General features: G+C 29.9%; 1 protein-coding gene across 1 annotated transcript; it reads right to left on the minus strand.

Moving 5' to 3' along the window:
• Positions 1-2910: 2910 nt before the first annotated feature.
• On the minus strand, positions 2911-19459 carry LOC131850787 (G-protein coupled receptor dmsr-1-like). The gene is made up of 3 exons (XM_059201148.1): positions 18662-19459; positions 18087-18273; positions 2911-3071 (listed from the first exon to the last, which is right to left on the minus strand). Exons 1-3 carry the CDS (start codon positions 19457-19459, stop codon positions 2911-2913), a joined length of 1146 nt encoding a protein of 381 aa, XP_059057131.1.
• Positions 19460-27848: the final 8389 nt, after the last annotated feature.

Below are 27848 nucleotides of genomic sequence, written 5' to 3' on the forward strand. Positions count from 1 at the left end.
ACCTCAGAGTCATCAATTTTGGAGTACCTCAGGGATCTGTTCTTTCTGCAACTTTCTTTTTGCTCCATATTAATGATCTGTTGGGACCGGGCATGTTCGGTTACGCAGATGATAGCACAAAGTTCTTCAAGTCTATGGTGAATAGATATCTTCTGGGTAAGCGCGCTACATCCTAGACTTTCCATCAGATGAGGTAATACCAAGCGCAAACCCATTAATAATAAAAAAAAAAAAATACAATTTATATTTTTTTTATAATACAAAGATGGCAATCAAGCATACGCCCATATGAAGGTCAATGGTTACCGTAGCTTATAGACGCCTGAAACACCAGAAGTGTCACGTACGCTTTGCTGACTTAAGAAACCTTAATATGAAACCTTCTTGAAAATCTCATGCTGTAGTCTCTAGGGAAAACCTCAGTAGATAGTTCATTTCGCAATCTAAGAGTATAATCACTGTAACGAACAAATTGTTTTGTGTTCTAATATTTTTGCTACAGAAATGATGACATTATATCAACTTTGATTGAGAACATGTCTGTATATCGGCATTTGAAATATATTACTGTTGATAGTTATAACTATCATCATATTATAAATTAATAAAATCAAACATTTCTTATAAAATGAATTGACTGTCGAAGCTTATGGCCATCGATTCTTCAACAATCATAAATCATCCCGACTTCGTAGATATAATCGATAATGGATACGTGCTTATATTAGTAGATATATTTATATTTTGGCAATGGTACAAAAAATATATAAAAAATTAAGTGAAATATTTTCAAACACAATTATTCAAAGTCCCTTAAAATGAGTTTAATATGCCTCATTTGGATTTATTTATAGAAATTAGAGCCTGCTTCCATAATCTTCATTAATTTATATATGATATATGTAAACGATAACACAATATATACATAGATACATGATGATGTATCTATGTAAGTATATATTGTGTTACCCTGCACTTAATTATACGCGTAGGTAACTGAAACTAATTTTAAATACATGTTTTCATTTATAACAAACAACAAATTTTCCGAGTTACAGTTACCTACTATAAAGCAGAAAATGTGGTGTTATTTTTATATGAATACAACGTACACATTTAGAGGTGGTCGTTGTTTTACTTGTTATTCGAAAATTGTACCTCATATAATTTTGTATATATGCGTAAGTTATTTTAATAGATTTTAAAAGATAAAATTATCATCGAACGTAACAACCAGAGATTTTCTCCGAACGTATTTGCCTTCGTGACTACGGCTAGAGATCTATTCAAAATGTCGTGAGAGATAAATACCTTTATTTTCCCAAAAAATATTTGTATTAAGACCCCATTAACTTATAATATTACTGTATAGCTATAGTGACATTCATATATTATAATGTATATAAATATTATAATACTTATTCTTATACTTTTAACAGAATATATTGATATTATTATCCTATGTCAACACTGATATATACATAACCTAAATAACTATTAAGAAATTTGGTTCAAAGATTCATTTTATTTAAAAATTCTATCTTAGAATAATATGCACCTTTCTCAGTTTTTAATAATATATCTCCTAATCGACATAACTCACAAATTCGTTACGTAACTATACTTGTACCTTTACACAATACAATATTATGCATTTGTTAAAATTTGTTATTTAATTAATTATAAGGAAAATATTTTTCTTGGAAGGTATAAATACTTAAAGTGTATAGTTTTAACATTTTATTAATATTTTACCTCAATTCATAGTATACGGTCTGATTTTAAATTATTCAGCCGTATTGAAAAATAATAGCTATTTTTTTGTAACTTATAAACATATAACCTCTCTACAGAGAGTCAATACATATTAATTTATAATTCTAAATGTTAGTCTTAAGGACTTTATAAATTTACTTATTATTACAAATAGCACCTGCATTTATCTAATTTAATACATAGTTAGGTATTATATTTTTATTAACATATAACATTTATTGACACATTTTTATTACAATAAACAATAATAGTAGCATAATTAGAAAAAAAGCAGGTACACCGGTAGATATACTATATCATTGAAGTACAAGCATTTACAGTATGTTATATAGGTACCTTTTTTCTTCAACATTCGTTGCGCAGTACTTACATACTCATTTGGTAAGTACTTTTCAATTACTTAAAATTCTAACTATTTTTCTTACAGTTAAAATTGTATTTTCAATATGAAATATTTCAAACCTTTGACCATGGTGTATAATTGTTTATTACTGATTGATCTATGCAGGCTGGTGTTTATATTAATGGCACGGTCAAAAATAGCAAATACTATCCGAAAAACTTATAAATCTATCTACTGTACTGTCTTCTATTTGATCAAATTTGCATATTCGATAAACATAAATTTACCCGAACTATTAGATACTATTACCTAAACAGTAAAGCTATTAATTTAGGCTGTTACTAATTCTTCGTTCTCGTTGCACCATCTATCTCCATTTTGCTTTTATGCGTTTTGATTATATCTATTTAACTTATATACAAGATACTAAGAGTTTAGTCTGCGACTTATTCTCTAACAGTCGATCTGACAATTATATTAATAATGAGCACATGAATATAATTATGTACTTAAAAACCTGAGCTTTCAAATAACTTGAACACGTTTTATGCAATAGTTACTAAAGTCATGGTTATTAAATAATAATTAAATTTTAAATTGCATAAAGTCTATTTAACACTTTAGACTACTATATTATTTATATTTGTCACGAATGTTATTAAATATAATCACTGAACCATATACAATATCACTAGATAATCCTTAATATTTCCAGTACGAACTCCACTTGTTGATTTGGCATTCATGTCCACTCAGAGATGGGTAACCGAGGTGGCTGCAACTTGCGACCGCTACGTTTTGAGTGACACTAAGGCTTCTCCGTCAGCCCTCGGAAGGGGCAAAACCTTTCGTGCTAGTCTCGTGAACGTGGACCTAAATTGCCGGCTCATGCTGCAATAGAGTACAAAGTTGACGGCTGATCCCACAAGCGCCATCAAATCCATCACCTCACCTGTAGACAAACAAAACATTAGTCATGAATGTCCACTAAGGCTGACGTTTTAGTTTGACAAATAGGTGTTTCGGACGTCCGTAATCCTACACGTGGCGTATTTGTCCATTAGGTAAATGACATTGCTAAATCTTAAATAATTAAACAGTGTAACTTTTGTCATTACGAGTGTTTTCCTTTCAGTGAGCTTGAAAAACGAATTTGCCAATTCAAATTGCTTATTATAAATACTTTAGTTATCGGTGATTGGCTAATGTTATCGCTAACATATAGGTTTGTAAGTTTTAGGTTAGGTATCTTACTGGATAACACAAATATACATATTATTTACCAGTTGTTTACCGCTGATTCACCCGCACAATCCAGTTATCTCTCATTTTGTTTTTATAGATTGTGAATGGTTACGTAATAAAAGAAGCTTATAGGTATCCAAAGTTACTAGACTGGGGATTTAGGGTATACTTTGATACTTTGATCTATTACTAGATCAGTCAGTCGAGGCAAGTATATTGAACATGTCTGCGCTCAACTAACTGCGATAAAGAATCATGGCTACGGTATGAAACAAAGTTATATGAATATATCACTCTCACGTTCGGACTCCCAATAAGTACAGTATTTTTTACAGATAAAATAAAAGACTTTACTTCGTGTACAAAAGTAATAGATATGGTACCAAAATGAGAGAAGATTATTGAAGTCAAACTATAGAGGATCTAAGGGTCACTAAGGATGAATACACTATCTGCATTTTATCACTGTTGAATGTTGGAACTTTGATAATTTAAACTCATTGTCTTCACCCCCGACAATCGCAATGGCGTATGTGGTCGTAAACTTTATCGATTTTCCATAAAAGCTTACGCAATACACACATAAATGTTTAAACAATGATAATGATACATCATGGCCCCGCTTACGACGCGACGTACGCAGATTATGCAGCATTGTTTTTTATAACATACAGATAAATTCGTTAAGGTTTTTATGATAACACAAATTACATACCTATTACCAATACGGAATACAAATGTTTTATTTCTGCAAAATCGACGACTATATTAAAATGTCTAACATATAGGTACATATTCATATTTATAATATGTCGATAGATGAGTACGAATATATAAGTTTATTTTCTGTAATATTTTATCAAAATCACCAGGTAAATTACTTTTAATAACAAAGTATCAATATTCTATATATATAGTACAACACGTGCATGTATGATATTGGTTTTACTTCAGATTATGGTTGTTGTTTGACAAGAAAGATGGAGAATTTTATGTAAACGTGTGTCATGTAAAAGACTCGCGTCCTCAAAATAAATCATTAAATTATTAAATAGTAATTGAGAAATGACAAAATGATTAATAAACAGAACAACAAGAACAATTGGATTTACCTTGTAAAACATACCAAATTTCCAGCATTTGATCTAATGTTGTAGAACATGAATAATGAATATAAAGTATTCATAGAATTTTCCGTACGTTAACCAAAAATTAATTATTCTATAGTAATATAATACAACCAGATTTTACTCCTCTTATTATGATTCCAAATAGATATAGGTAATCTTACCTAGAAATATTGTTATATATTTACAAAATTCTCAACTAAGATAATAGATAAAAACTTAGTAGGTATCATGTCCAAATGCGTTGTAATTTATAACATTCTTAAGAATATAATTCTATACAATGAACTTGATACATCGACCATATATTATAAATGTGAGGGTAACACTGAAAAATATCTGCAATTTCTGACCCTTAGTGATATTTTATAGTAAACGGGGACGACACGGCTCACCGGTTACCCGTCATGGTACTTACCACCAAAACTGCCTCTATTACAGTCTGGACAGAAATACTATAACACCAAAAGGCAGTATAATATTTTATACTTTCTCCGATATATGTAATTGATGACCTTAAGAAAAAAATAATTTTAAAGTATTAAATTAGAAAGTAGCGCGTATTAGATTGTTTAAAATAAAATGTATACAAATAAAATTAAATGCTATTGAAGTAGAATATATATTATTTTACATTCTTATTCCTTAAGCCATCATTAAGAATATTAATCTGCTATACCTATGCCTAATTCTCAAATAGGAAACTCCTAATATTTTGTAACTATTCTAAAATGCGCGTTTTCTCATTTCACACCAATTCACTTTATTACAAATTTTATATACCTACTTATAGTACTTGATGCTTGTTACTTAAGTATAACAAGCATCAAGACAATAACTATGTGACTTGATTGTAAATTTTATCAACGACTAAAATTTAGCTTTATTCAAAATTTACAGTGGATTTTAATGAAAATACACAAATGTAGAAGTAAGTACATTTACGACGTTACTTCCTGATAGAATGGCTCGTGTACATGAAGTTTAGATGCTTACTTTAGATTTAATCTTACTCTAATATTATAAACGCGAATATTTGTAAGTATGAATGAATGGATGAATGTTTGAAATTACTCTTTCATGCAAAAACTGCTGAATGGATTTTGATGAAACTTTACAGTAATGCAGCTTATACATCAGAATAACATATAGACTATAATATAAAAAGATTAAATATTATATAAATTGGCCGAAATATAATGATAGATGTCAAGTAAGTGTGATCCAAAATATGATATGCGGGTCAGATAGTTTAGAGTAATTAGAGTAAAGTAAGTTATATAACTTACACATTTGACTCACATAAGGATTTTCATTTATATAAATTTATATAAATGAAAATCCTTATGTGAGTCATTAGATACAAAAGAATAATTAGAAGACTGTAAGATTCTTTTAAAGTTTTCTTACTGAGCATACCTATCACGTCGTTTGTAATGCTATAATTGGAACTAGAGATAAACGACCTATTCTATTTATTACTAAATAGGTACTAGTTATATTATAATATATATAGTGCAGTGGAATCTATTGTTATTATCGCCCACATATCAAAACAAAGAGGATCTCAAATTTTTTAAAGGAATTTGTTAATTATCGCTATCGTACCTACGTATATATGTATAATCATATATACGTAGGTACGATAGCGATTTCACAACTACTATCACAATTGATTTCCTTATTATGACATATAATAGCAGTAGCATTTGAAGTAAATCCTAATATAAGCCACTCTACATATATTAGTGGCTTATTATTGGGGTTTACTTCAAGTTTTTCTTCAAATTATGTTCTCATTATGTTGTAGTTTCTCGCTTTTATTATTTTAATGAAGAATTGGGGATGAAAATACTGGTTGAGTTTAATTGACGACACAGTAAAATTTCTACGCATTTCCAACATAAAGTTCCCCATGCTTAGTAAATTATCAGAATTTTTTACACTGATATTATCAAACTCAATCGATCACCTGCCAAGTCATTCAATGCCGGCCGATCTATCTCGTTTCTTTACATACATGTACGGCGATAGATTTCGAAATATATAGATAAACTACCAATTTATTAAATTACATATAAAATAAAATAAAGATTGACAAAATAAGAATGTTAGCCACGTTTTTACAAAACTACAGAGTGATTAAAGAGAAAGTTTTTGGTGTGTAAGTCGTTAGGGTTTTGTATAAATTCATTAAAATACCGGTGTGAGATGAGCGGGTCACTAGGACTTTATAAAAAATATATGTACTGCTGTATCGGCTTTTCGGTGCTTCCCATATTATATCTATCTTTTTTCCGATTTCATAATATTAATTCAAAGTATTTCCTTATTTTAATCCGATGGCTTTGCAGTATAATCCGCTGCATTAATGATGGAGTTAAATTGCGATAAGTACTAAAGCTTATGAAAATCGGATTAATTTTAGGTATTGTGGATCCATTTATAATTATATTTTAGATCATTACGGACATGTAAAATGCTCTTCCATCCTCATATTCTATAATATTGTTAGTAATAAAAAAAAACAACATAATAGAACCAAGGCCAAAATGTTCTTTATAAACATTACCTAATCCTATTGGAATTAACCTTTCCGCAATTTGTGAAACACTATAAATTAGTTAGGTTCGCGCTTCTGAGTAAGCTCCATTTGAGTAGGTATCAACTGCTCTTAATAAATTCCAGCCCGACTTGTAGATGTCAAGGTGGCTTACCATATGTGCTAGCAATCAAACACGCACATATACGAGAGATTCAAATACCTAATAGAAATTTAATTTATTTATTATTTTCTTAAATCGTAACTTTGAAATTGGTATAGGACTAGGAAGAGACATATAATTCTATGTCAAATACAATAACCTATCGTCAATGACCCAGATATGATAGACAGGGGCATTGTCAATTGTCGATGCTATCGTGAACGCAACACTTGAGATTTTATACATATAGGTACTATTATTCATAAATAATACTAATATTATAAATATAGTTTGTCTGTCCATTACCTTTTAACACTTACACAAATATTAATCCAAGCCGTAAAAGTAGACTATATCACGAGGTCAGACATGCTTTAGATCTCAAAAAAAGCAGACGAAGTCGCGGATAACAGCTAATATATATTTGTCAGTTATGAAAGTTATTAATAGATATTCTAAACGTACAAATAATATGTAATATTTAGTACATGTACAAAAATTTAAGTGTTTATTTCTATCAGTTTCACATACGGATATCCTATTGATTAATTTAAGTAATAGAAATAAACCTATTGAACTTTACCAATTCGAATTGGTACAACAAATAAGGGAACTTTTGTAAATTAGCTCCAAAATGAAAGCTAGAGTAAACTTTACCAAACAACATAGTTAAATACAAATTGATGTTTGGGTAGGTACACTCAGTATATTTGAATGTGTTACCTTTCATGCAATAAACCTCACAGAACGTTTACTCAGGGATTTGATTAAACCACAAAATTAAATGTTTATTATTATATAGTTAATAACCTGTTACGTATATTTTGTAAACATTACATATAATGTTTATATATAATAATAAGCTCTAATATGAATTGAATCTAAGATAAATCTATCAATAATTCTTTGTTGCTATTTAATCCAGTGCATCTATATATTTTAAAATTTTAATTATCGATAGTTCTTTTATTTAATTACATAAAAAATCTTTATTAAAAAAGAACATTTCTGGGATAACATTTATTTAAAAAAGCAACACGCAAGTTTATGATTGAACTTCTTGTATGTATGTTGGAATAAAAAAAATATATGACTATTCAAAAGTGCTTATATTAAGTTTATTTGAATAAAGATTATTTCTATTTTATTATATAATTTAGAAATTCTAAATTTAACGATGGCATTCATCGTAAACGGACACAGACAGTATCCATTTAGGATGTACGCCGAGTGAACGAATGCTAGTTAATGAAATTTGTACCTAATGATGAATTCGAACAATCAACGAAACGGTCTACCATCAATCGATATAATTGCGTGAACTTAAATTTGAGCATTTAATCTTGATTGGCCGAAATTTTAGTTGGTTCCGACCGGAAATTAGGTATTCGCTCGATAATCCCCATTAAACCTAATTTATGGGGTTGCAAAGTCTCTGCTGTGACGTCAGCCAAGGTTTAACGTCCCACGTTTTATCGCAGGTACAATGACTACACAAAAAAAACATTAAAATAAAAAGAAACGATTTTACTAAAGGCTTTTTATCCAAAACATAGAGAATAAACAATATATAAAAACATTGTCCACTGAAAAAGATTTCTATTTTAATAACTGTTTGCTGGGAACTTGAGTGCTTTTTATTTCTTTTTTGCTTTTTATAGGGATAGAGCCTCTCAACAAAAATGATTTTTGTTTTTCTATTTTCATTTCTACTTTAATCAGGAAATTCTAGTATTTAACTTAATTCCACTTTGAAATGTTTAAGGTCTATTAAGGTACCTATAGCCTCTTACAGAATACCTACCTAGTAAAATACTAGTTAAATTACTTTCTCTTAATTTTTATTATGTAACTATATTCGTAGTATAAAACTATTTCTAACTTAAAATTTTTACCAATATTCTTACTGAAATATAGCACAGTGACACATGATAAACCGGATAAGGATATGTTTTACTATTTAGTCTAAAACATTATTATTAAGCTAAGCATTACTTATTTGTAAATATCAAACATGAGTACATCACAAATAACTATACAAAATCTAAAAATTAAATTACAATTTCATATCTTATGCTGCTCTCATGAAATACGGTTAATAATGAATACTCTATGAAGAAATATGATCAGTCCTAAAAAGTCAGCAGTTTCCTTTAAATATTTAATTTCTAATATCGGGCTGAGTTTATTAAAATATCTACTTTACGTATTCCATTATTTAACGAGTATGAAAGTTAACAAGAGCTTGTACGTAATTTATTTCACCTACTACGTAAACCTGTTCCTTTATTAGTCTATTAAATATTGTTTTGTTATGAAATATATTTATTATTGTAAATAACATTATTAAATATTATTATAATTAATATTTACTGTACCTACATCATTATTTTGGGTTTATTTCATTTTATTACTAGCTATACATTATTACATTGAACATTTATGACATCTTTGTATTAATTAATTATATCTTACAGAGTCAAACTCTTTATTTATATTTTCTTAACAAGAATAAATGGAATATTTATTAAAAAATAGAAACAGAAATAAGGTATATGAAAATTATAGTATATTAGCATACGATAGACTATTTCAATTTATAGCACTCGTTATAGTCATAATTATAATTCACTAATGCAAACCAAAATCTAAGAGAATAAATTCTAATAAAGTTCCAATTTATTGTATTATTTGCTGCTCCCGCGACTTCATCCGAGTGGATTTTAACTTTATTTTTCTACAATAAAAGAAGCCTAAGTTACTCCTTATTGCATCAGCTACCTACCTAAAAAGTCCCATCACAATCGGTCCAGCCATTTCAGAGATTAGCCGGATCAAACAGACAGACAGACAAAAAATATAAAAAATGTTATGTTGGTGTATGTACTGTGTTTATATTCATATGCATGTAGCAAAAAACTGTTATTTCAATATTACAAACAGACACTCCAACAATATTTATATGTACCTATATACGTAATAATCAGAATCGTGTAAAGTGTAGTAGGAACAAAATATCGATTAAAATTATTGTAGTTACCGTCCAAATAATGGATAAAGGTAAGACAATGATTACACGATAACTAATTAAATATAACGAACAGGTTATTAATAAAGCTACAAATGGATTACTTTTCCACATACAAATAAGGCGATAGTGCCGAATATAAGAACAAAACGCTGATAAAAATACCTATATCAAAACAAATATTGCTGTGCTACTGTAGTCAGATACTGCATAAAGAAGTATTTCTCTTTGTTATAATGTAAAAATGCAAAGTAATATTTTTTTAGACCAGGATGGTGGCAATCAAACCTACGGCCCGTCTGATGCTAAACGGTAAACTTGTAATTACAAAGAAATAATCATTAATTGCATAAAATAAGTCTATTTTTGTAATTATCTTATGAAACCAGCTACTGTCTTTTTAAGTTTCAGTTTCACATATGTAGATTACCATATTAATCTGAAATACCAGTCTTCTAAGTGTCTAAATATATTCAACCTACACGAAATACCACCTACATGCCTATGTCTCTTTATAATCATGATCATATGAACTCAAATTCCCATATTCATTTGCGTATAAATTTTCATGTTTTCTCATTATTTTATCCTAACATCCTACAATCTTAAAACTTTGCATAGAAAATGCTGGACTAATTTTGCAAAAAAAGCTCATTTGCACTTAAATGTTAGTAAACTTCTGAGACAGTTTATAAAAATATTGTGTACCTAATAATAAGAACACAATAAAAAGTTCTAACAAAATTCATTTAGAGGCCGACAGAGAAAAATGATGCCTATCGAAATGTAATTTTACGAACGCTGTTCAGTCTTGTTAGACTAGACCTTATGGTAACGTAGTTTTGAAAGACTAGTGTGTCTTATAAATTCATACTCAATTTCGTTTTTATAACGATAATGAGGTTGTGTTTTCATCTGACTACCAAAAAGTAGGTAAGTTACATAAAACTGAATAGAAATTAGAAAGACTCTTTTTGAAATTCATTTTTGACTTGAAGTTCATTGTTCCAAGCCAGTAAATAAAATTAATAGATAGCTTAATTTGAAAATTAAGCTATCTATCAATTTTACAAACTAGATATGTGACTGACTACATAAATGCATCTATCAGATAATTAGTCAAGTCGCTATACAGTTTTCTGTATGCAGGAGAATAAAATAATATACTCAAAAATTCGCATTTTTTTCAGAATCGATGAATTTATATTTATTGCCATGACTATATTAGTTTTAGAGATACTGCAACACAAATTCCTATGTATCTTTCTATTTGTATTAGGTACATATAGAAAATTTATAGTCAATTTAGACAGTAGGCTCTCAACTCAAGACTTCAAAAAATCGCAAAATGTAAAGTCGTATCAGCAATATTCAATAAGAGGACACCTATGTAAATGGCACTACGCTGACGGTGCCTTGGGACCCAAGGCGACCCTTCCATGCTTTCACAAAAAAATAAGAAAAAAGTTTTCCGTTATTGAAATAGACTAAAACCCAAGAAACGATGTCATCATTTGACATGTACTACATGTATGTATTTGTACAGCAAATATAAATATATTTGCTGTACTTGCCTTACTCCTTTATATATATACAAGTAAATATAGATAGATAATAAAATAGCATATATTTAAAATGTAACGTAATAGTCCAATTGATAGTCGATATAAGTGAAAAATTTTAACTGGCATAGGATAGTTCATATGATCAGTAACATGTAATATTACACCTTTAATCTTACTAAAAAAAATTGAAGATATATTTTTTCCTACCAACTACCTGTGTGTCTACTCATTCATATGCATTTCTTTGACTATTTCTATTGTAGTGAGGTGAACTGAGACGAGTAGGTAGTACGTAGTGCAGATTAATTTCTCGTACGCCGAGAATATTCATATCCACAAGAAAGAAGGTGAACCTACCGCCAAGCAGCCTGGGATAATAGGAAATTGGCTGTACATATGGCAATTTAACAGGCAATCAGTTTACTGATTTCTGACGAGTTATATTTAGCGTAACACCATATATTAGGGTTAAAATCACCAGATTGCCTTCACATGATACAATCTGATTACCGATATTGAAATTGGCAATCCAATCTTATATTTTCTTTTTAGTATCGTGTTATAAAATAGAAAGGTCGCTTTATTTATTTCTCTATTCATTGATTTAGTATAAAGTAGTCTTTTTTTCTTTGAAATTATTTTATCAACAATGGTCATAATGATTAAAATATTTTAAAATCCCTTGAATGTTGAAAACATTCATTAACAAAGATACGAAGATACCGATATTACTTAATTCATACAAAAATAGTAAGAATTAATTAAAATCTGTAATAAATACCTATGTAATATGTCATATTATCGAAAATTATTAAAAAGATCTGCTAAAGATTTCTGCATAAAATAAAGTACAAATATGACATAATCCTTCGAATTTTATAAATTCGCATTCTTCAACCTGTAATTTTACTGCAGGTAAGTATACAAATACCTTATAAAATATTAGCAGAGCTTTGTAACTCTTCTGGGAATGTACACAATATATTACCTATTTCTGGCATGAAGTAGACAGTGTAGCAAAACGTGCGTGCCATGTTTCAGTTTAAAGGATACTAAATAATATTCAGCGCCATCTCGCCATAAACTAAATAAGGCTTCTGCTATAGGGACTATATAACTAATAAAATTCAGTTTATTAAATCAGACAGACCAGTACCAAGTATCATAATTATGCTTACAAACTTTTTCTCATTTGTCATCATGCTGGTATTTGAATAATTTGATTTATAGTTCCCAAAACTGAATAAAAAAGGTGAAAGAAACGTAGAGTTGTTGCATAAAATAAGCATCTAATGAAAGTATAACGACCACACCCATGCAAAACCACTGACAGCATTTACATTTCTATAAAGCACTATATTATATACTAGTTTAAAGCGCTATACCTACTAATTAATTTTATGACGACCGCATGGCCATGGTCATAGTCTAATGCAAATTTTGAAATATGAGTTACAAGCCATATCATTGAAGTAACAAAAGACACATGCTCGGTCTGATTGGGCATAGTATGTTATTTTCATATATGAATAATTTATGAGTATACCTACTTGTTGTTAAACTTTTTCTTTCATGGTAGCATTAAAAGACTTTAATAAGATTAAGGACTTTTTATCTTGGTCTTACTAAATTAAAATTCTACAAATTAGTTAAGGAACTCAGCCTTACGGTGAGTCTGAATTTTTTCTAATCGTGTTAGTTAATATTAGCAAATAGAAGAAAACGTTATTTAAACGTCGATCATATTTTCGAGCTTGATGTCTTTAAATAGTTCATCTCTGACTCAAGGCATTCTCATGGAAACGTAAACAAACCCGAAATTCATCGTGATGTAAAAACCTGAAAAACATTACTCAGTACTGAAATTAAAAACACATTTATCAATAGCTGTTTCGCTCAACTATTATTTAAATTGCAATCTTCCTCTTTAAATTAAAAACTGCATTTATGTAAACAGAAAGTTGAAATATATTTCAAGTTTTATATTCCGTAAAGCTTAAGATTAAACTTAAGGTCTTAAAAACGTCTATTCTGTAACATAATTTGTTTTTTTATTATTATTATTATTTAAAAACATATTACGCCGACCCCAAATAAATAGGAAGAAGCAGTTGATGACATAATTTATTTCTTTGATTTCTCCATTACAAACAAATAAACATATTACAAAACAGATGTTTCCTCTTTAATACATTTGACTAATCTAAGCAATTAAACATATTCGTCATGCGAATATATCTTCTCCATCTGAGTAACCTACAATTATTTCGAATTTACTCCGAGCTACCATTATATTACGAGTACCAGTATAATATTACGTTATCTGTGACAGCCAAGTTTGTAGTAATAGAAATAACAGGACATGTTTACTGTATCATTTATTGTGTACGACAGCTCATCTCGGGATAATACATTTATATATAAGCACATTAATATTTATTTACTATCATTAATTCTACAATAATTATTCATGAGAAATGCAAAAGTATTTTTATCTGTCGGTCTGTTTTTTACCTTTCTGATTAAATGGATGAGTGGATGTAAAATTTGGCATCTCAATTTTAACGTAACCAAAAGTAAGACTACTTACTACTTACTAAACTAATTCGCGAGTAACTTGGTGATATGAAATAAAAAGTGCAGCATTGTCTATTATAATACTGACCTATGTTTATTTATAGAAACTAAATACAGGTAATTACTAACAGAAACAGTAAATATTCTACAAGTATATTTCATATAAAACCTTGATCATTCAATTGACGTAATGAGTTAAAGGTGTACTTGTACCATCGATTTGAAAATTGATTGATGGATTAACCTACAGGCTCGTATAAATTTATATTTTGAGTTATTTATGTCGAATCGTATAAGAAACGCGAAAACCGATATTATAATTTTATAAATGCCACTGTGTCTATCTATTGATGAAAATTTGCCATGTATATAAATTTGGCCTATAAGAAGGCATATGTCATCTTTTGTCGTGAATTAAACAAAATGGTGATGAAATAGGGAATTAAAGTTACCCATCTCGGAAATAAGGGATCATATATATCATATATCATAATTTTACTGTTAGTTGATTCATCGTTCAATCAAACGTTTGCGTCATATTTCCCCAGTTTCTGTAACATTTATCAAATATTTTTGTACGTTCCTGTTGGTCGTAGGTGCAACAAGTAACATATTATAAACATGTTATATAGTCTTTCTCAATATTCTTCAATGGGTTATAAACTACAAAAACAATTTTCAAAATGAGATCTGTAGTACCGAATAAATTCGGTACATTTTGTGCACAAAATGTAATATTAATATATTTCTGTATCTGCACTTTTTACGAATTATATTAAACATACGGAACATGCTCGGCTAGTTGCATATAGATATATACATATATGGTTGTGACATCTAAATGTTCTAAAATCTAGGCATAGCTGCCTATATTAATACCAAGAATTCTAAGTAACTATTGTTTTGTCACAACAAATCTAGTCAAAATACTATGCATGAATAAATCAATGTTATGAATTAGTATTTATTTATTTATTTATTTAAACTTTAATGCACACATACAATTTATAAATGTACATATGGCGAACCTAAGGGCGTTCTCTACCAGTCAACCATAAGGAATTAGTGTATGTGAGATTAACGTTAGGAACCTAGATATAGTTAAAATCCTTATTACTATCATAAACACAAAAGTGGTTTTGTTTCTTACTAGATTATGGATAAAATCCAGTATAATATATAATATCAAAGTGCTTGCGTTAGCTTTTTCTTTATTACGTTATGGCGCCTTAATGGCTTGACTAATCGTAATTAAGTTGGGAATATATGTAGTAAAGTAACTGTTTGAGATGAGAATAGAGGAAAATATTTAGGTTTGTTTTACTTTTAAATGGTTAGTCACAACCAAATCACCAGACGAAGTCACGAAAACTGCTAGTGAATAACAACTCCCAAAAGGACTATCAATCAGTCGCCATTGTCTTGTGATTTTTCGTTTTCCACGACTGCTTTCGATTATACCTACGCACTGTGATAAACGTATTCTATTATCGTAAAAGAGGGATCAATTTCTTCTCACATATCACAATTTGGTACACATTTCTCCCATTCCTATGACAATTTAGGATCAAAACGAAACTATCTCTATTCGAATTTACTATTTATTGGATCTCTTCATGTTCATGTTATACTTATCAAGTTTTTTTTGTATTGTTTGATTCTACTTAAAGATATTAACTATTGATTGATATGTTATATTAAATACAAGTTGTGCCCGCGGTTTCACCCGATTAAAATTTATAGCCCATATATGATTCTGAAGTCTAAGCTATATTACTGTAAAATTACATCAAAATCCGTTTAGTAGTTTTTGCGTGCTTTTATATTATTAAAATAAGATTACTGATTAAATAGTAACATATCCTTATCTGCTTGTTATATAGATAAGGATATGTTAATTAAAACAAGCTTGTGCTAACCCGTAAAAATATATGACTGTGAAATTCTGAAGTGCTGTACCGAATTTTTCCATACACTAAGTACTTTACAACTAATCAATACACATACACATTTTACCATATCCAACAAAGCCAAACACCTGATAACTTTGAACAATTTCTATTTATCGCTTCATTGCAAGTTAATGAACTTATTATTAAATTACAAGTGTTTATTGTGTTCAAAGTATAACGAAATCAAGAATAACAAAGTGAATGTGATTATAGCCAGTGATAAAGCAAAGTCCCATCCGAGATCTGACGGGGAATTAATTACAATCGCGTGCAAGGGTAACGAGATACCATGTCGTGTTTACTATAACAGATAGGCTCATTGGACGGACGGTATCTGCGTGCCACATGAGCGATGGCTTAGAACGATTATCTATGACTTTGATCCACAAAAACTGTCTTCAATTGTGACAAATCGAACCAACTGTTAATTAAATACTTTTGACTAAAACAAAATTAAATTCGCTTCAGGATTAACGAAGATATTTCTTAATGAACACATTAAAAAACAATGTAAATTGAAAATCTATTTGACGTGGGTTGAACCTTAATTTTTAAACGAGTACAATATATAAATATAGATATATTTTAATCGATACTTTTTATGAACCCTAAAAACCAGATAATTATATCTCCAGTGACCAATTACTAGTTCTATGAAATGATAAAAATACACTATTTTTTTTTTATATATTTTGTTTCTTTTCTGTATTTTACGCCCCGCAGTAAAAATCATCTGTTGTTAAATTGTTAATAATGCTTTAAAATTTTTCAAGTAGGTACTAACGAATAAACATCCAAATAACCTCAACAATACAAAGATACAAAAACATTATATTCTACACCCATTACGTCTTCTTCATCTGCACGCTGTGCTATTCTATGTAAGATTTACGCTAAGGGCTTTATTTATTTTGTACTATGTTACTAGCGATAACCAGTTAAAGATTGTTATACATTCATGTATACTAATTAGATAACATGTGTACTATGTAGAACCTTTAAACTATGTAGCTTAATTCTGCTGCTATTATCATATGTGAAAGCAGGTACTGTTAACTATTCATTATAGATATTATTTAATGTAGAAAACTTTACCAATAATAGCAAGAGTTCCTTGATTTTTATTTGTAATGTTCCATTGTTAGTAAGTACGCTATTATATCCGCTATATGCTTTGTCTCAAGGTAAGCAATTAATCGATCGCTCAATTTCGATGACATCGCATCAACATTATTAAGCTTTCAAAACGATAAAATCTATTAATTACCTTATGATGTGCTTCATTTAGCAGCGACACGCATGTTAAAATATTGGTATAGGCTCGTTAGCGATTGGAGATTTATTAGTGATCAATAATAAAGAAGGTAATGTATCTAACATCTATATGTATTCGAGAATAACGTACGTACGAGTTAAAGACAGCAATATTATACATATAATGAAAGTGTAAACGAACAACATATAATGTTTGTATATTAACAACTGTTACGAAAAGAAACATATATAATGTTGCACTTGTGTTACCAAGATACACATGTCAGACAATACTTTTTAGAATTATTATTTGCTTAATTCTGTGCTTTTCTGCACCTCATCTCAAAAACAGCTTAACCGATGATTGACTGATGTATTGTAGTTCCCCGTATTATTTATTTCCAATCAGTTTACAAACATAAAAGTTTCAATCTATTGTTATGAAACAACAGGACTACTGTAACGAAATGATTCGAAGATTGAAAAGATAAAGATTCTAAAAAATAAAACTCACCAAATGCATAATAACACACGCCAAATAGATGCGGTGCAATAGCGGTAAGAAGACCAAAAAGAGCTTGGGGCAACTCCGTGGCAAGGAAGAGACCTAACAGCGCTACCAGCATGCGCGTAGTACGATCCGTGCGGCCCCCGCCTCCTCGTCTCCCGCCGCCGTCCTCATTGAGACGCACTTTCTCGCCCTAAACATATTACATTACACAAAAAAATATTGAAAATAAGTAATGACCTCTACACAATAGATGTCATTGATAAAAGAAAGTGAAGAGCAAAGAAAACATGTTGTTAATGCATTATTGGAAATTATGTCATAATGGTATGATGAAAACATATCATTATAATATATCATCATACCATTCTTCTTTCCAATCAATCCGTACTAAAATTATAAATACCAAAGTATGTCTCTCTGTCGTTTGTTACCTTTACAGAAATATAGAATTCTTAATGAAATTAGACTTGAAGATAGATTGTATCACAGAGACGGACATAGACTATCTTTTATCTAAAAAAATTATATGGAAGAAAAAAATTATATTAGATGTACGTAAAATACATAGTAGGCAGTACCTCGCTCGTTGTGATCGCTGATTTCTTCAACAACTTTTGTCTTCTTCGATCGCTTGATTTCATTTTTAAAATTAGTAACACACTCAATATTGACAGTACTACACATGGTATAAGTTTTATAAATACACTGTAAATCCAAAAAATGGCAGTAAGTAAATCTGTATTATCCGTCATTTGTAGTGCGTATGCCGGCGGGCGGCTTCCAGAAGAATTTACACTGTCCGTATCATTCCACGTGGTATTTTCACTTGCATTTTTTGACACAATCGTTTCCCGAATATTCATAGCGAAATATATAGGAAGACACAATATTGGACAAACGGCGTATGCCACAGTAATAGCTATATTAGTGTTTCTTTTATTACACAACGTCCTATTCTTTTGTGGAAATTTTATTGCGATGTATCTCCAAACCGCGAGCGTTATAGTCAGCCAAATAGAAATCGTGTGGAAAGTCTGACTGAAAATGGAATGAAAATAAACGAATACAGCCCAGCCATATGAGTTGCGGTTATATTCTGAACCTATTTTAGTGTATATATGCAGTGCAAAAGGTATATAGTCGAGCATGACGAGTAAATCAGCGACGGCGAGGCCGGTTAGGATGGAGTTTGTGGACGAGGCCATCTCCTTACGACTGAGTACGGCAATATTGACGGAATTGGCAGCAGAACCGAGCAGGCAAATTATTAGCGCGATGTATCCGTGCACTTGTACATAAACAGCTTGGAAGATCTGTCCCCCCGGCACACAGTACGCCTCACTGATGCCGTTACCATCGTTCTCGGTGCTTGACATCTTTGTAAACAGCTTTAATACTTCTGCTTCAAGAGCAATTCGGCCTTGTGTTCTGATGCATAATCTGAAAAAGAAAACTCAAAATATAACATATGCTTTCAGAATGTAAACGTACTATTATAGTAGTATATTTAAATTATGAGACTCAAGAGCACAAAGTAAAAGTTACACAGAAAAAATCAACATAATTTATCATATTTGAAATGAAGGATTAGTGAAAGTATTTATACGAGTATGAACGAGTATGAATTGCCTTAATCCGGATTAATGATTTTTTATTTCGTTTTCACTACACATACAATTATAATAGGTATAGGAAAATAAAAACAAATAGACTTATACCGAGGAATCGGATCTTTGCACTGACAGATGCAGACACTTTGGCATTCTCCCCCGTAACGGGTGAATGTCTGAAAGCTCCCCAAGGACGCCCACAAGTACAAACTATGCTTTTAAAGGCCCCATTCTGAGTTAACTTCGTAACTGCCTATACTTATTTCTACAGATAAACGGATACCATAACTAGGGCAAATTTTCTTGACGGTTATTATTATCGTTTTCTATTACCCAGATTGCACGTATCAATTGCTTATACTTATTACGAAGAAAACAACTGGATAAAAAATAAATTGTATAAATTCGGCTTACAAAAGGCATCCTCAGTTTATAATAGATCGACATTTTATAAAATTCCTCATAAATCAGTTGTCCATTTCATAAAATAGAACTGAATTGAAGGCCATCAAAAATACCGCTCTTTTCTCAACATTTATATAACCTATATTATAATGATGACAATATTCAATATCAAGGATAGAGTTGATTTAGTTTATTTTTCTATTTTATTGACAAAATATTTTTGGTATATTTATTATTGTATCTCTACCAGTAATGTAAAATTCAATATTTATTTATTTGTATGAACAAAAATAGATAATTAATCTACATTTGTTTTGTAGATTTTGTTACTTTTACGTGAGTGTAAGTGATAAACAAGCTAATTCATTTATTTTTTTATGTATAATATGAATTGAAAAATATGAACTGAAAAAATCACCTGATACGAAAAAACCTTTTCTCGATTAAAAAACCAAATATGCTTTTGTAGTATTTTATATATCTTAATACACCTATTTATAAACTATCATTATGTACCATATAGGTGTAGTTTCATTGTTTACAAGGTCGACGTCTGGATGGACGAGGGCTTGAAGTTTAATTAGTTCTTAATTCACCCTTGTTGGTAAAATGTGGGCGTAATCCGTCGAGATCCGGCTTTCACGCAAAACAAATTGTTTGCTAATTAATATGACTGCACGATTGATAATATCATTAACATAAAGGACTAAAGAATTGCAAATGGTTTTCCTTAAATTAATTGGATCTGGGCATATTCCAATGGAACTATTGTATTGAAATGTATTTTGTTTAGAGATTAAGAATATATAAGATGTAATTGTAGTTCCGTCGCCCTGTCACGTCGCCAAACGGCTTGATTTATACCTTTATTTCAAACGATACATTATTTTCCCCTACACATAATATATACTTATTAATTTCCAATCATTCCCTAGTTTCTATTTATTGACCACAACGATGTAGTAGGTACAAAAATGAAATGGGTATATTGGTTTATTCATTTAGGAGGGTAAAAGAAAAAATACGGTAGAGATATTTTGAGATAGATAGAAGTAATCGGCAGAAACCGCCCTAAGCGGATGTACGTCGACCTAGGTGAATGTACGGCGAAATAAGTGATAAATTCAACAACCGACGAAATTATATGAATATAAAAAAGGCAAAGACTTTGAATCAAAACATGCTTAACAAATAATGTTAATATAATGATTTTATACAGGTACGTGAATATAATCAATATTTATCCTGGATATAACTACGATTCTAGTGCTAAAGTCATTAAATGAAAATTTATATAATACCTCGTATATAGGTAAGTACATATATTAACTACTGCTACGAACGCATAAAGGTCTTAAAAAAGCGAATTTTAGTAGATCGTTCTGTTAGGATATTTGTTCGATCAATCTCACTTGAAAGAATTTTCCATCCGAGTAGGTAGTTAGCTCATCACGTTACCCGACGCATAAATTGGATTACTTTTTTTACAGTAGTCCTTCACCCTACCTGAAAATAAGCTAGAATGACATTAAAAACGTAGATAAAACAGTGCGAGGCCTTTTAGAAACGCTCTGGCAAATGTGATATAAACTGAATATAACTATGACCAACAAAAAACTCGACTTTAAACATCATTCGTAAATGTTATAAAAATGACATAGGTATCCTTTCAATCAATGTTCTCTTTTATTTTTATGTTTATGTTGTAACAATTTGAATAGACCGAGTATATTTTTTTATTTTTTTATACATTTATAGTATATTTATATCGTCGATGGCTTTTTTATACATTATTATGTCCAATTGAAATTAAATATAATAATAAAATTAGTTTTATGACTATATATATGAATAATTTAGAATGAATATTATAATCACAATGAATAATAATAATAATAAATGCAAGAAATAATGAACAGAACATTTGATCATTCTGATATCGAATAATAAAGTGATAATATAAATGATCTCCTAAAACGGCTATTCTACCTCTCCAATCTATGTAACTTTACATTGCTACTTCTGACAGACAATTGAATCTTAAATTAAAACAACACATAGCGAATTCTCACGCTAAGAACAAACAACAATATTCTCTAGCTTATTGTGTTTCCAGAACCAGCATTGAATTACTATTTAATAAGCTTTGAAAGTCGTTACTTTTGGAGACTCATTGCGGCTTTATGAAATATGCCTGCTGTCATAAAATAAGTCATTGCAACTGAGATATCAAGAATTTTATAAGTACATCGTAACATAAGATTGTTTATGAAAATATTGTAGGTTATTACAATGCTTACAGTAATGACCTAAGAATATCAAACATACTATAGAATAACAAAATATATGAAAATGAGACAGTCATAATGATAGGTCTCCGATTTTTGTTGCTTCTTTCTGAAACAAACCCTAAATCTGACATGTGTATACGAAAATATAATATATATATATATATAAATTCGGTTCCAAAAGGGCGTACCAAATTGTAAGATATTAATTAAATGTAGTAATTACATTTGTATTATAAAATTGATTTAAAGAGGATCATTTATAGCGGCTGTCACATAGGATGGCATGATGTAACTAAGAGCAATAATATAATTATAATCAATTTTGTACCTTTTTACTTTTATTAGTACCATATATGAAAAAAATCTTTTATGTTATTAATACTGTACCGTTACAGTGAAAAAGTACTAACTTATTTACTCATATTGCTTGTAACATACAGTGAATGACGGTCATTAGGTTTAGCAGAATTGTCTTGATATAATGTAGATACATTGCTTGAAAAAGTGATCCACTTTGTACCAACGTCTTATTTACTAATGTTTTACACGCAACCTGTAAAGTCACGTCTTTGAAAAATTGTAATGTATTTATTACTAACTGCGAAACAGCTACTTCTCATTGTTGCCGCATGATTTCGTATAAATATTATGCCGAACGAATTGTTAGAAACAACCATTTATGTTGAGTTTGAGTAAAACGTATAATGTTTGTTGAGAAATTGAACCTATTATTCATAAGGTTTAATAACTTCATGTCAAAAATATGACTACATTCCACAGATTACTTTAGAAACATAATAATTGTTTCATTCGAATGACATAATTCGCACATTTCTGTAATTGGGTATAAATAAAACATAAGTATGAAACAAGTTATTACTTGGAGAATTATACATTATAATAATTCACCAACACGACATGAATAGACATGTATGATGTACACCTATGTATTTTTCCTATAACAAACATGAATTGTCATAAAGAAAAATCTTCAGTCAATGCCATTACCAACTTAAATTGTCTATTGGAGATTCGCATTAAACTGTAATTGATAGAATATAATTTCTTTTGATAATGAATTAATTAACGCCATTCAATCTACTTACTTTAACTTTTCTATATATAACTATGTTTCTATGAAATGGAGCAAAGTTTGGAAGTAAATTAATTAAATTCGACAATGCCTACACTGGCAGGCATTTGATACGCAGCTTATAATAAAATACGTTGAATTTGCTAATAAATCGATTAATTTGTACTTGTGGAGTACAAATTAATCGATTTATTAGCAAATAGATAGACTACTACTTTGACAGTGTACTGACATTGTAATCAGCTGATTAAACACACTATTATCATTAAACAACTCATAGTCATATTAATATGATCTAGTTCTAGGTCTAGGGCTAGTCTACCTCGGGTAGACTTTGTAAAACGTTGTCAGATACCTTCGTCTACCTATTTAAGCCGACTTGCATTGTAAGCGGTGATACGGGAATATTGTGAGATTAGACATAGAATTACAAAATTAGCGGCATAGCATCATAAGAAATAGATGAAATCTTCGAATGGTAATGTTGGCCTTATATATTCGACGATTTTCGCTTACCATCAGGTGGAAACCAGCATGTTTTCATTAGCAGCAATCAAACAAGAAATATTGATGGTATTTCAACATATGGTCGTGTATAATAGCAGTTCAATAGTTATGAATGCCTGTAACTAAAGAATAGACTGCGAGTATCAGTGTGTATAAGTGTTTGTAAGAGGCAACCACTGGCATTGTAGGTGACTACTATGGAAGTGGACGCCTCTTACAACATCCTGAAAATGAAAAGCATCCATAGCATAACACATTGTATTTTTACTACGTTACTACTCCTAAATCCTACTTGTATTATACACTCGACAGTTTGTGAGGGTTGGGCCAATGGATGTTTATTACTCTTTCATAAAAAAACTATTAAATCGATTCAAATGAAATTTCGTACACATGTAGATCATATCGTAAATGTAAGAAAGTTTTTATGTGAAATCATGCGAGTAACGTCAGAGAGTCTTGTATAGAGAAACAAATGAACAAAAAGTAATTTACTTGTTCCTTTATAAACTAAATATTAAATATTATGACTAGTCAGTCAACTCGGCCTCATTGGTCTAGCGGTTTATCACACTGCTTTGCTTCTGATGGTTACGGGTTCATTTCCTCGCACGCAAACACTTGTATTCATGAATAGGTCTAATTATTTGTATCTGTCTGGGTGTTTTATATATATTTTGTATGGATTTAAAAAAATGTCTAAGTATTTATATCAGTTATCTAGTACCCATAACACGAGCTCTACTTACCTCGGGACTAGATGGCAATGTGTTAATCGTCCAGAGTTATTATTATAATTAACTAAAATTATATAAATATAACAACTAAATGTTAAAAATGCATACTTGGAAAGTTTACTAAGTTTAGTAAAATAATTTATAGCAGTTGATGGGGCGGGCATATCATTAAAACAGCAGTAAAATGAAATTGTCGTTAGCATCACAAGTGTATGCGTGTAGTAGCGAGATTAGAATACAGCCGCAGCAGCAAATTAAGAGACACAGACACTCTAGACGAGAAACGACTGTTTCACTGCCTCAGATACGCTAGTTTGCAAACGCAAATTACAAGAGATATAATACATAAAGAAACATTTAAATTATTACCGCTCACTTTATTTATTCATTACAACTTAACTAACTACATACTAACTAACTACTAGCGCGACTTTCTCTGCTATTTTAAGGTAAAAGACACACAGTAATTTTTATTAACACAAAAATATACAGACGTCTGCCTGTATATTATATATTTGGACACACTTTCGAAGGTATTATCATAGAATGGATATCATGCATATCAAGGACTGGACATAGCATTTTCATAGTTTACGTAGGCAATGCGGCGAATGTGGCTTTTATCCAATGTATTAGATAGTAATGCTTTACACCCTTTTCATATTTCTGTCTTTCCGTTATCTACAATAGATACTTTTATGAACTAGAAATATATAATGTATTATAATTATAATATTTAAATTCCTAATATTATATAAATCACTGTTTATATATAATTACCTATTACGCGTGAGTTAATCTGCTGTTATTGCGATAAAAGATAGCCTTTGTTAGTCTCCGTGATACAATCTATCTTACATATACCAGATACATATACAATATACCAGACACATTTAATTTTTTTATAAAGAATTTACTGAGTGTAAAATAAATGTTAATATAGTTTCGCCTTCTGTACTACTAGACACTTCCACATTATCCATAAAAATAAAAATAGAATTATCTAATATTTGCGGATGTTAGGCTAGTATAACAAAAGGCCAGTTACTGGGGACGCGATGGACACTTACTTCTTTAATGTCACGTCACGAACACCATTCAGATTTTGCAAAAGCAGCCAGTATTATTTTGTTTACAATTCCTTTTTTAAATTAATTGAATCATGTTTAGACTCGCATATACGATAACGAGTCAAAACACGTTTTATATTTGAATTGTAAATTACATTTTTAAGTTTCTTTGTCAAAATTAATTCATTAATGTTTGGATGTTTCTCCTGTAAATATGGCGAGTTGTAACATCTCCCACCAATATATTGGTATTTTGAGTATAAAGCAATGTCCCTATTTTTCCCTATTTGTCTATTTATGTCTCCGCTTTCCTTCCAAACGACGCAACGATTTTTGCTATGATTTTACTATCGAGAATTGAAAAAATATATTATATATTATGTAAATTCGCAGGGTATTCTATAGGTATATAATACCCTGCATATGTAGGTAGTTTTGCAATAATATAGATGTACTGTACAAAATTCACCAGTAAATATACAAAAATAACTGTATGTAGATAACTTTACACCCTTTCCGTTATGTACAATAGGTATAATAGGTTGTTAATACTAATTACACATGTTGAAAGTTTTCTATGTTGTTTATTATATACTTTTATTGCTGCTATTTATTTTATACCACAACAGTGGCAAACAAGCTATTCTGAGGAATAAATTATAACGTAGTGATTACTGGTTCAGTCGAACAAATAGCTTTTTCATTTTCCAGCGCAAAACGAACTTCACCACAGATTAAATACAGTGCATATAACAGTAAATTAAGTAACACTTTTATTTAAAATGCAGTGATTAGGGATTTGCTCAGTATTCATAATTTTTAAAAACATTTTGTAAATATTTGTATAATACAAATATCTTCCCTATTTATTAACACAATGGTAAGTTTTAGGATATTCCCGATACAAAAAATAAAGATGCTCATTATGATTTAAATTAATAGTGAAAACTAATTTAATATTTTTATAAACACTTGTTAAAATGGCGTATCCCCTTTGTCTTCCTCCGCTTCTGTTTATTAATGTAGGTCGGGAGCACAATAAAAACAATCTCGCAATAAGAATGATAAATATTGACTTAACATAAAATTGACATTTCGTTATACATATTTATCAAATTTCAGCTGTTAAGCAGCTTGCATATTTATGAATAGCAAGGCAGGCAATGAAATTTTAGGATAAGCATGACATCTTAGTTCGGGTTAGAAATGAAACACATAAGAAATTCCATAACATGTGTCAGTGGTGCTTGCCGTTCATGTAACATAATTGACGATTATTATTTTTCATAAGAAGTCAACTTATTTCCAGTCCATTGAAACAATATGAAAAAAAAATCTGACATCCTTTTAACGTAATTTATCCATTGGAATACAAAATAACATGCTCACTGCCCACTTAGTAGAGTGTTATTTGTGTGTATGTGAATATTCCCACTTAATTGGGTAGCTTATGTTCCTGAATACATTTACTTTTTATAGCGTTGTACTCCAACAAAATAAGCTGTCAAATCGAAGTAAAAAATGCCTACTTGCCAAACTTTGCAAAGTATTTCTTTGTTTAGATTATAATTATAAGTTTCTATAACGTGTGGCACTATTACTTTAAAGATCCACAACGGCCTAGACTAGGTGTCTAAGTCCTTTAATGTATTCAAATCACGAGTCGCTAACTGGAAGCAGACTATTATAGAACCTATATCTACGTCTCAGAGACACACATAGAAGCTTAGCTTCTAATCTGGCTAACTGCTCACGTTGTCTACAAATGTCATATGACCAATACAATGGGACATTGTTAATTGATATTGCGTGTATCAATTTTATATGCACTACATATGATAACATCCAAGTAGACAACACAGGCAGTCAAAAATATAACTTAGTATAAATCTGAATTGACATAAAATAATTTTATATAAAAGATAGAAATATGTTTAGAATATTTATGCCGATGCCTTTATATTTTGATTTTTTTTTTATGGTTTATCTGTTTAATATTTCCTTAACATTTCAAATAGATTTGTGTCTTTCTTCTTCTATATATATAATCTA

Source organism: Achroia grisella, unplaced genomic scaffold (assembly GCF_030625045.1).
Source record: "Achroia grisella isolate CSIRO2021 unplaced genomic scaffold, CSIRO_AGI_Agris_v1 utg779, whole genome shotgun sequence".
Taxonomy (NCBI): domain Eukaryota; kingdom Metazoa; phylum Arthropoda; class Insecta; order Lepidoptera; family Pyralidae; genus Achroia; species Achroia grisella.